This window comes from Taeniopygia guttata, chromosome 13 (genome assembly GCF_048771995.1).
Source record: "Taeniopygia guttata chromosome 13, bTaeGut7.mat, whole genome shotgun sequence".
NCBI classification, from domain to species: domain Eukaryota; kingdom Metazoa; phylum Chordata; class Aves; order Passeriformes; family Estrildidae; genus Taeniopygia; species Taeniopygia guttata.
This window is the reverse complement of record NC_133038.1, coordinates 13455516-13467821: the sequence shown is the minus strand read 5'-3', so window position 1 is coordinate 13467821 and position 12306 is coordinate 13455516. Positions and strand designations below refer to the sequence as shown.

The following is a 12306-nucleotide window of genomic DNA, read 5'->3' as shown; positions in this document are numbered from 1 at the left end:
AGTTGTGTCCCAGCCATCAGGGAAGCTGTCAGAAAACAGCAATACACAGAGAAATGGAAACTTGGGAAGTCCGTGCTGCAAACAAACTTTAAACAATCAATAGAAATAAAAAAAAAAAAAATCTTTCCAGCTCTCAAAACGATGCTGAGCTTAAAAAAATGCCCATAAACAGCAGAATTCAAGTCTGTTCTCAATTCTACAGCTTTTAGTAATTCATTATCATTTTTATTATCATAGAACCTTCTGTTTGAGATTTGATTGTTGTTGTTATGAATTCATAAATTAATAAATAGAATGTTTCTGCCATATCTTAATATCTAGAATCATGTCTTTGGGCAGAAATTCAGACATCTGCAGGCATCATCAACACAGGGTACAGAGATTAGCAGCAGCAATAATATCAGTAATAGTTGCAGCAACATGGAGCTGATACTTTTGAAAAAGTACACCCCTCAGTTTCAGTGGGAAAACATTGTTCATGCTGTTCCTTCCATTTCTAATTCTAGTTCTAAAGCTCTAAAATTAGACTCAGTGCTCAAGAGATGCAACAGAATGAGACTATAACTGGTCATTAATGATTTAGAGAATTTAAGCATCAGAAACAATTTTTGAAAAAAAATATTTATTTAAAGGCCTTGCTGCTACATCCACACAATGTTTAAACAATACATGTACGAAGACACTCTTGCTTACCATCTCAAAGCTAGGCCAGGTTCCATAGCAGAAACAAACATATAATTTACTTTTAATTTGGAAACAGAAACAAAAAAGATCAGTCTATCACCCTTTTTCTGCAAAGCAACAACTGAAGAAAGTTCCTTATGGCATTTCCCTGTGAATATATTGAGTAAGAAGCACCCTTTCCCAGGAGAATTGTATACACAGCTGGGATGCAGGGCTGCATTTTGGAGGCAGTTATAGGAAAGCACAGGAAATAATTTAGAAACCCCAAGCCTGGAACCTTAACTGATTTTAACTGCTGCTGCTCTAAGCATAACTTGGCAAATTCTACAATGTAATATGCTAAAAGAGATTCCAAAAGATGCTGCTGAAATCTTAATCATATACAGCAGCTAGGACACGAAAGTGATGGTGGAGTAGGCCAAAATTTTGTTTCTGGTAACTGTTCCTCCCTACCTGATGTCAGAAGTGATGCACAGAGATCAAACAAAACAAAACCAAAAGTAAACAAACAGAAGAACAAACAACAAGCAGCAGAGTAAAACAACACCCTCTCTCCTGGCCCCAGCTGCAATATTGATAAGGGGAGGAAGATTCCAGTTCCTTTTCTCCCTTGTTGCTGCCCTTCCCCCATGACCTACTGAGCAATCCAAACTCTTTTATTTGGTCTCTTAAGTAAAGCAAAGGCAATCGTTCATAAGGATTAAAAAACAGAATAAATAGCTATGGATTCTCAATTTTTGTGGCTGTCAATGTATTTTCTGTCCTGTAGGTTGATAGGTGCAGAAAATTGTGGTTTCCATTCAATAGGGGGTGATGCTTAATCATCTGAAAGGATGTAATAATTTTTCTATTAATTTCTTTCTAAAAGATGACAACAGCTCTGCATTTTGGTTTGCATTATAGAGTAGAAACTGGAAATACTTCTTTATTTGATGCCAAATTCTAAGAGGGCTGTAAAACAAACACTTCCAAGCACTCCCAGCAGAGGATTTAAAATAAGTCCTTCAGCTACAGTGCATTAATGAAAGTTCTGGCTTCTTTCAAAAAAGATTTTTACAAACTAGATTAAACTGCATGGAGGTGGTGGTAATTACACATTAATAATAATGAAATTCTATAGACAGGTAGTATCTGTGAAACACAGGAGATCCATCTAGATATTTATACTGATAATAATGAATATTGATATTTTACATGATATTTCCACGCAATAGGCTCATAAGCAAAAGGAGTCTTATTCTTTATTCCAACTCTAACTAACAGACAACATTAAAGAACAATTATTTCCTTCAAGCCAACCTGTTTCTCTTTTCTTCTCTCCTTGCTGCCAAAAACTGCTTGTGAAAAAATCAAAGCAAACACTATTTTCCAAGCAGTGTCCAAACTACTCCATGGGCAGACATTGTTACATCGAGCCAAATGCTTTAAATCACTGTTTCTCAGCCAAAAAGACACATTAACACCAAAAAAAATGGGTACATCCCCCTTCCAGTTAAACTCCAGCAAGTTCTTAGGAACCGTGACAATATCTAAACCACAGTTTGGAATTTTCCCCCAAATCAGAACACTCCAATTCTGCTTCTACTTTCTCATTGTTAGAGTAGTTGAAGCTGATGAATGTGTCCAATTATGGATCCATTATATGGAAACCTAACGTGTGAGTAGGTCTGTGCTGTGTCTTTTTTTCAGACTGAAAAATGAACAAACAAACAAATTGGTTTTGTGTTGTGAGTTCAAAATTTGGTTTAAGAGCAATAAACCTTCTCTAGTAAAGGCAAAGGTGCAAACAAAAACCCTTCTCTTTCTTCCATGTAAGGTTGAAAACCAGCCTGTTATATTGTATTTTGACTGAAGCCATTAAAATGGCATTTCAACAAGCTGAGTCACCTTATCTTACCAGAAAAAAAAATATAAAACACAAACAAGAAGAAGAAATAGACCTATTCCTATTGTTAGCTGTAAGAAACCATCTCAGGAAATGGTATGGCAGGAACTGACCTTCTTTTAAAAGAAAAAAAAAAATCCACTAACTTTTAATGGCTAAAAGGTCTCATTTCCTTCTACAATGTTTGTGTTTTTCCAAATACTATCAGCAGGTGCACCAGATTTCAAAAACCTCTTGTCCTTCATCACATATAATTGTGCTGCATATTATATTAAGAAATACAAGCAGAGGAATCTAAGTGATGGGATTTCAATTAAAACCAGCATAATATCTTGTTGCATAGAAAATGATTCTGCAACTGAAACAGGTTCTAATGAGAAAAAAAAGGAATACATTTTCACCTATTTTTAATTACATAGAACTTCCTCAAACATGATTTTTAATAATATATTCCATTAGGTTAACATCATATTTAAAGAAAGTGCATTTTCTGATTTCATTTCAAGTTTGATTTTGAGCAATTATTGTGTCATTGTTCTGCAGCAGAAAGGTTGAATTCATTTACTGTGTGGTTATGCTAGTTATGATTGATGTCGCTTCTCCAAATGATAAACCAATCACCCCGATGATGTAATGTCATTTTAAGAGTGCTATAATCACATTTCTCTCAAACTGGGAGTTCTGATGAGTTCTAACAAAGATTTATTGTAGATTAAAGGCCTTCATAATATCAACAATAGATTGCTCATTGATAGAATATTTGATTGGGTATTTTTTTCAGGCAAATTATTTTTTCCATATATATTAAACATGGCTCTTGTGAAGGGCTCAGGGCAACACACGTGGATGAGTGGCTCCTCATATCCAAAAAGGTTCATCTTAAACCTATTGAGGAGCCACCTGTAATTACAGAGCTTGAAGCAAGGGAAGTATCCAATCAAACAAACAAGAGGAAGCTTCTATAGTGTGATTAGTAAAAGACACTGAAAAATATTTCATATTCAGCATGTACTTTAAAAACTAGGATAGAAATATTTAAAGAAGAAGCTAGAAAATGCTAGCAAAAATTTATGATTGAAGATTATCTGGGATCTAAGCCTTACATATAAGTATCTACAAATCTTCCTTTTCAACCCAAGCCCAAATTTAAGCAAAATATTTACATTTAATTAGTGTCTCTCAAAGTCAAATGTCTGGACCTATATTGCTAAGTTTCCGAAGGAACTATATATATATAAAAAGAAAAAGAAAAAAAAAAAAAAAACGTAAGCTGAGCATGATCAATGTTTTCTTGTCATTTAGATGGTAAAAGACACTCAAAAAAATCTTTCAAGGATAATAAGCCACAAAAAGTAGTAACTTTCTCCAATTTGATGTATAAGTCATTTTCTGTTGTATTTTCTTATAAGCTCTACAAAGAAATATTGTGAGAACTAAAGAAAAAAAGTGACACCACTAGGAAATGCTCATTATTTTCCAGAGGATCCATTAAGTCCAGAATAACTCATGCTATAGAACACTCAAGCCATTATGCATGTGTGTATGGTAAAAAATATAAAAAAAAGATACCTGCATCTTATACCCTGAAAATTAAAGGTCATTATATATTATATGACTGTTTAATAAAGACATAAATAGGATATGTGGGGAAAAAAGTGTTAAAATGTAGAATAAACAAAGCAAAGCCAATCAGAAGATGCAAAAAAGGTTCCTTGGGTCAGACCATAGCAACAACTGTTAAACACAAAGCTTTTAAGGACACAAAGAAACAGTGATTATGATTTTAAATGAAACTCAAAGAGCTCTTCCATCAGATTTTCTGATGTTGTTTTACTGCCACTTCCTTCCTTTGGCTTCCTAAGAAAAGCCATGCTGGTTCCCTCAGTCACAGCAGTGGCTGTAATTACCAAGTACTCAAGTATCCACCAAGTCTCTTTTTTTAGCTCACATTCCCCGACCTTGATTTTCTTCTCCTTATTTCATCCCTCTCCCATTTACTTTTTCCATTCCCCTTTAAAATCTCATAAGCTGCTTGATCCACCACACCTTTCAGACAGTGTTCTCTCACCCTTTATTTCTTCCTTCAGCTGTGAGTGCTCCCTGTTCCTGAGCTCTGACAAGGCAAGCATTCCTCCCTGCACACAGGTAATGATCCATCACCACCCCAGCAACCAGAGCTGCTTTTGCCATGAATATCCCTTTACATGTCTCTGCCCTAAGGTCTCCTGTAATTTTATTTTCCTCTTATTTGGACTCACAGGTGCTTTTGTGATCCTCCACAAGATGATCTTGTTCTTAGCACCCTGCCATCACCTACTTTCCTACCCCACCATCTTCTCTGAGTATTTTAATGTCCTGTGAAAGTTCATGGGGGAGCTCCAGCTTCTGGTGTCTTTCAAATAACTGCTCACCATGCAGGAATCTTCCCTCTTACCCTGTGCTAGGTTAAATGCTTCCTTGAAGGCATTTAGTGACAGATTTTGCTGAGACCCTTTTGAAGACACAAAGGCCCATTCAATCAGCTGGATCACCCTTTTCCAGAAATGGCTGAGCCCAGCAAACTCCTCTTGAATGTTTCTAAGGCATGAAACTAAACCGACTCAAAGATGAATTACACCCACTTCCTTTTGGGTATTCTCAGTTGAGTCAGAGAGAAAACCAAAGTTTTTAACCAGTCAGAAGTCTGGGAAACAGTTGAGAAAAAATGTAAATAATTCTTTATCTCTCTTGTTGTTCACATTGTTTATAAACCCCACAGTCCTACATCACACAGAACCTCCAGTGCTGCTCAGAGCTGCCTCATTACAGCAAAGACACCCCTTGGGCAGACCAGAAGCTGCATAGAAGCTCTAAACCTACTGTGTTCAGTTAAATAACATACAACGTGTATCTCTAATAACAAAAAAAGGTGCTAGAATAGCTTCTTTTGATTTATCTGTATTTCTAAAAAGGGACTGCATCTTCACTCCTCAGTTTGTCAAAATGAAAAGTCAGCACCTACTAATAAAAATTAAAATTAAAAAAAATGAAAAGAGGGAAAAAATAAGAGAGAAAACCCTAGGCACTACAGATTCCATGACTGATAGAGCTGCAAATGTTTTAAAACAGTGGCCTGAAAGACAAGAATTAATTTGCTGAAAAATAGCAGATCTTAGTTAAACGTGACATTGCAAGTACAGAATCAGACAGATTCAGAAACAAGAACAGACACAGACTGGCAGAAGCAACATGCATTTTAAGATACAAAACCTCATCACCAAGTGATATATTAGATTAGCCCATGCAGAACAAAGAACCATTGTGTGTACATTTCTCTCCTACCAGATGCAAAAAGGAGCAGGAAACCTACTTTGAAAAACAAAACCCTCTGATGACAAGAATTCAATAATATTTTTTACACAGCTCCTACCATGCTTCAAACTAAAAATCTCTCTATAGTAGAATGAAGGAATACCATATATGATGGATTGCATTTCCAGGAATTTTCCATTAATTGAACCGGTAAGATTTTCTTTGCCCCATTTCTGTAGATGCTCTCAATTTTCTGCTGATGCAGGAACACATTTGCACATTCAAAAAGAAGGCATAAAACTGGCACAAGCATGTCACAAACAAACTCGATATGTTTGCAATTTTCTTACCACTGCTGGCAGCCTGCTGTGGCCCTGAACACGCTCTCAGCAGATATGAATTAGGGGAGAATTCCTCATCAGGATTGGTGTCCATGATTTGATGGGACGTGTTGCTGTCTAGCAATGGCATCTGGCAGCTAACTGGTGGAGGATTATGAGAACTGGGCAGCTGGGCAGATGGGAGAAGGCTAGACGAAGATGTAGGTGGAATGGGACGACCTGGGAAAGAGGACACAGGGATCAAAGATCAGCAATGAGTGTAATGAAAAACCCCACCAGCCAAGTCATTGCACTGTAACCGCCCATGGTTACGCTCCATTACTGCCATGCACAGCCCCCCAGTCTCCCCACTGGCACCAACCTGGCCCTTTGTATCACATTTCCTGCAATTACATCACATCTGTACACCTCTTAAAATAATAGTAGTGTGCTGATTGATTTTTGGGGTTTTTTTAACCAGGAAAATTGCTGCAGCACAGGAATCTCTCAGAGGCAGGAAATAGCCCTACAAGGGTTTTCTTCAAGCTAAGAATGCTGTGGACCTTCCCAGAGCCCACTGAGAGATGTGACAGGAGGGGACAGCAGGACTGAAAGGCAATTATTCTGCTTTAGAGATGGGCTAAAGCTGCAATCTGAGCTGGCAGCTCCCAGCTCTGCTGTCCTTCCTCTCCCATTGCTTTCTTCACCAGAGCTGTAGGAGCAGAATTTCCTGCCCAGCCAGGTTAATACCAACCCTTGAAGCTCAATCCTTAATGGGTATAAAATACCTCAGCCCACAGGAACAATATGTCTTGGTGACACAAAGCAGTGACATCAAGTCAACAACAAAAATGTTCATAGTTATGCATCCTATTATTTTGAGAACTCCCATAACTTTACATTAATCTATTCCATCAAATGAACCCATGAAGACAGGTTTTTTTTATTGTTGTGGGGGTTTTTTTTTTGCCTTTTTTTTTTTTTTTTGCTTGCAAGTTTATCTAGTGCATTGGAGAAATTCTTCATGAATAATTTAAATGTAAGAAAATATGACCTTTGTGATACTGCCAACGTCTGTAAGGCAGATATGTGCTACAAATGCTACAAATGTTAAAACACAGCAAAGCTATATAAAATGGCATATCTTTATTTCCATCATTCTTAAAGAAAGAGTAGCAGAGAAAATACACACTGATTTCCTCTAGTTATACCTTCATTTTTTTGAATCAAGGACTCCACACTTTATATGAATTACCCTAAGGTTTGTACCATTAGGTAAATAAATGGAATCACACATGAAATTCCAAATGAGGAGGGGAATAAAAGTGAGAAAATGAAAAGTTCCAGATATAAATTATATTTGGGATGCAGCAATCAACTAAAGGCACACATAGATCCTGAAAACCCTCAACTTTGCACTTCCTAGTACCAGCAAATAGCATGAAGTACTTTCTTCCCTTCAAAAACTTTTCAAATGAAATAAATACCAGAGCACAGGCAAGTGACTTTTAAGATTATTTGCTATTATTATTTTTAGCCTTGGATAAATTGATAAGACTGAATGACCAAGATATTATATGACAGAAATGGATTTAAGCTACTCCATATTAAGTCCCACCTGCAATGGTTTATGTTACAGAAAATTCAATATGCATTGGATATTTTCATTGTGGACTTGCATTTGTGAGGAAATAATTCTAATATTGATGATAGCAATAATTACTGTTATTATTTATGATTATGCTATTCTTACAAAATACTACCATGAATATCCTAAACATTCCAGGAAAGTGATTGAGCAAGACCAGCTTCTAATTATTTCTTTGCAATGTGCAGAAAGAAGCAGAGAGGCTGAGGCTTGACACACCTCTGACAGGAACGTGACACTCGTGCCCACTGTGTGCATTTAATTTTCACATATTCTGGCTCTGCTTCAACACTGTGAAGTTGAAAGAAGCAGCTTTATAAATTCTAAATCTGCACTGACTGCATGTATCATATGGAAATATATTACTACACTATAAAACTGTTGGATGTGTGAGGGTATGAGATGGAGGAAAAGATTTTTTCCTTTTGTGGAAACTACATATGGTATTTTAGAGCAATTTAGGTACATTTTTGCAGAATACATTGAGAAATGAAAGAAACCCTCAAACCTTAAGAATTCTTTTGTCAGGAATGCTAATGACATTGTTACCATCGTGAAATAATACAGCCCAAATCTCTGAAGAAAAGGCAAAATGTCTAATTACTACAGCTCTGTTTGTAGTTGGGAGGAATCAGAAGGTATGAAGCTGTTAAAATGTGGCATCGTTTTGGTGGGAAGTTGGCTCCTGAGGAAGGTCTGCCCACAATCACGTGCTAATGGCAAAACAGAGATGCCTGTGAGCCACAGAACCCACTGCCAGTCCCTTCTCTGGTTAGACTGCCCAATAAACAGACAAATTGAATTAAAACTGTTCTTGTGGTGGGGACAATCTTGGTCGATCAAGTTGAGTCTTTTGCATCTACAAAACATTAAACTCCCAGTACAGCGTTACCCTCTTTGAGGGACTCTTAAAAGACATCGTGTCTCTCTCTCCACTCCCAGTCCCTGAAACACACAGGATCTCTTAAGACACCCAGCTTTTTTTTGGTGAAATTTAGTGGGAAATGAATTGAAAAATTACTGACCAGGAACAGAAAGACACCATTAAGCTTTTTTTGCCTTAAGGAAGTAATCTAAGGGTAATTATGTGTAGTACCACAGTCAAAAGAATGGCTTGTGAAAGTCCCACAGTGTGGGGATGCAGTTAGGCTATAAAGAGCATGATACAGGTAATTTGTTTGATACTCTACACTCTTAAGGGAGAAATAAGAGGTTTGATTCATACTCACATGAATATCTTGGTCAAATAAGTTCAATGTAACATTTAAAAGAACAGACTAAGCTCTGCAGGTTCTATAAACCTGAGCTCCTTGTCAGATCCATTCACATGTCTACAGACAGCTCAACAATCATATTTTGAAACTTCCCAGCTCTTTAAAATATTCTAAATTTCCATTGCTTCTCAATGGGATTTGCATTACCCTACTGTCTACAAAAACACAGTGACATATGATATCATTTTCTATTACACTTAAATAATAGAAGTTCCTACAATTTATCTTAATATAGCAATATATTAAAGATTCTCTGAATAAGTTTTTTATCTTGGTGAGCATTGACAGAATGCTATGCAATGGATACTTACAGTGACAGCAATAATGTAATTGTGTAACACAGTCAAAGAAACATAAACCAGATACAAATGCTACAAAGGGAACCAGGCTTAAAGCTGATACATTACATTTTCCAAAGGGAATTGTATCAGTTCTTTTCCCAATATCTGCTCATATGCATGTTCATACTGCATATACTCATGCATGACAAAGGCTTGTACAGATACTGAATACAGCATTCGTAAAGCATTTTTCAAAAAGCAAGCAACCAAGAAGAAAAAACAAATTTCCTCTCCTCCCACCCTTTTCTCCTGTCATTTATCTTATCTTCCTTTTTAGTGTGAAGAAGAAACATGGTAACTCTTCGTTCAGATTTGGGCTTGCTTTGGGCTTCCACACCACACAGCACCTCAGGCTGCAAGGGTCTTCTTTACCCTCTTTTCACTTATATTCCATTTTCCTTTTAAATCAGTCTCACGTTTCTTCACCAGCCCAGGAATTTTTATGAAACTATTCCTCAATTACTTATACACTTTAAGTCCTTAAGTCCTTTAAGTCCTTAAAATCTTCTATAGAACCTACATTCAGAAATCAGGCCATGCTCACAGCTGGTAATGTCTCAAGCCCAGACAGGGAAGAAGAGTCCTGTTCATCTCAATCACAATAACACATTGGGAAAAGAGATACTTCAGTTGCTATTAGCCTGAAAGACCACACCATCACCAGAAGGACAAAAAAAAATACAAAGGAAAAAAAGACTGCCTGCAATCACTCCCAGCATGAATATACATAAACAGGAGACACAATCAAAGAAGAGACGCACGCTGCACATCAGTTACTGAAGGACATTGAGATACACTTTTCATACTCTGTTCTTTTTCCTCCTTTAAAGGACCTATAGGGTTTTGTGGATAAATAAAGCCCATAAATAGAGGCCCTGGCCTCTATATTATACCATGGTGCATGACAGGAAATAGGGAACCAAACAAAACCCCTGAATTTAACAATTTTGTGCAGCAATCATGGAAATATGCATTCCAAAATGTGTGTGCACATATTACTTATATACTGAAGTATATTTACCCACACAACTCTAGATAGACAAAAACATACATTATTTTAACAGGTCTAAAGATGAATCCAGACTCCTTAAATAGCTATTTTGCCATTAATTTGGACAGGAGGGAAGATGACAAGCTATGTGTTGCCATCTCACACTCTAAAGTTACTCATGTCAGTAAGTCCTGTCATTTGCCACCCCTGAGTCCCAGGGGTGGTAAACAGTGATGTCAAAGCCTATTGTATTTGTAATGGAATTCTCAAACTTTTTCCATTAGCAGAATCTCTCTTCTATGGATAGACATGTGTAGCAAACATCTGTGTCGAGTGTTCAACCCAGTGCATTTTCAGCATGAATGTCGTATACCCAAGCAGCATATCTTCATTGGTAACTTACATTAATGAGAGAAAATCTTCCTATATGTAGAGACTTTTATAAGCAAGATCAGCTTTTAAAACTTTCAACAGCTTTTAATCTTCACAATCAAGGGGTTATGATAGAACTGTTTTGCTCTTCTCTAAGGATATCTGCCAGACAAGCAGCCAATAAACATAAATGGCCTGTAAAAACTAAATTAGTCACATATGTTGCTATGAATAAAGCCCCTTTGTTCTACAGCTCTGGTCATAAGGACCAGGACTCAGATAGACAAGGGATCCCAAGCCAATGTGCCCTCTGCAATCCTTGTCAGGTTAGATTGCAGAAAGAAGGGAAACTTTAAGATAACTTTTTAAAAATCAGCTCTTTGGAAGATGTAGCAGCATTCAAGTGTTAATGCAGGAAGCAAAGGCAGCAAAGAGTGAAAGCAGAAGAGTTGTTTCTTCATAACTTCATCAGAAGCACTGTGTAAAACACTTAATTGCCAATTAAGATTTTGACATTTACTGATTGAAGCTGCTGATGTTCATGTTACACCAATACAAAGTATAGGACCCTGTGCAAAGTAATCCCATAAAATTATGTTAGTGACTTATATGATGGACAGGATCATTAACAGCAGTTGCTGTATTGCTCATTTATACAAAAATTATACACAGAGGCCCATCTAGCAATGGAATGGTGGGGGGAGGTGGGCGATATTAGCTAGAGGTGATAAAAGAGAAGGATCAGATCTCAGCCTCCTTTGCTCTCTTCCATCAGGAAAGCCGGACAGAATCAGAACAAGGACCACAGGCAGGACCCTGTAACAGCTCACAGCCCTCCTCCGCCTAACACATTCACACTAGGTTTTCAAGTCAGCCCAAACTGAAGCACCTACATTGTCAGCATTGCTAAGTTCACTTTAACGAGTGAGAAAAGCTGCTAAATGTGTCAGGAAACAATTAGATAAGTAAGATGCACGTTTTTGCAGTGCAAAGCACTATAAATTAAGCAGGTAGAGACTGATGAATGTGAAACTTTCCTGAGGTACAGCACATTCAGCAGACTCTCCCCTTCCTCCCCAGAAAAATTGCCTTCTGCAAAAGAAGAAAAATATCTCCTTCTAGTATGTATGCACAGAACTGCTCAGCACTGGCTTGGGCCCTCTCAAGCAGAGTTATATTTAATAAATTAAATATATATTGTCCTAACTGGCACAAGGAACATAAATATTTCATACTCGGTGGATTACTACAGTTAACTGACACGGGTGGGGAGCAGCATGTGTGATTTTTGTAGCTAAACTGGCATTTGTGCTTCTATGCACCGGGAGCCAGCAGAGCCCCAGCAGGAAAAATGCTCAGGGGAGAAAGTTCTTCCCCCCAGAGGCAAGCAGTCTGTGCTGCTTGGTCCCGGAGAGGGGAAGGACAGCTCTGGGAGAGGGGCAGGAGAGCTCCAGGAGTTCCCCAGGACAGATCCCAGGAGTTCCCCAGGATCAAGCAGCA

At 37.6% G+C, this 12306-nt stretch overlaps 1 protein-coding gene across 20 annotated transcripts in view; it reads right to left on the bottom strand.

The window, feature by feature from the left end:
- TENM2 (teneurin transmembrane protein 2) overlaps positions 1–12306 on the bottom strand; it is a 613377-nt gene that overhangs the window by 211744 nt on the left and 389327 nt on the right. For all 20 annotated transcript variants that reach the window (XM_072935329.1, XM_072935331.1, XM_030284000.4 and 17 more), the window contains one exon: positions 6211–6420. In XM_072935329.1, coding sequence (XP_072791430.1) covers positions 6211–6420 — 210 coding nt within the window. The remainder of the gene's footprint in view (positions 1–6210; positions 6421–12306) is intronic.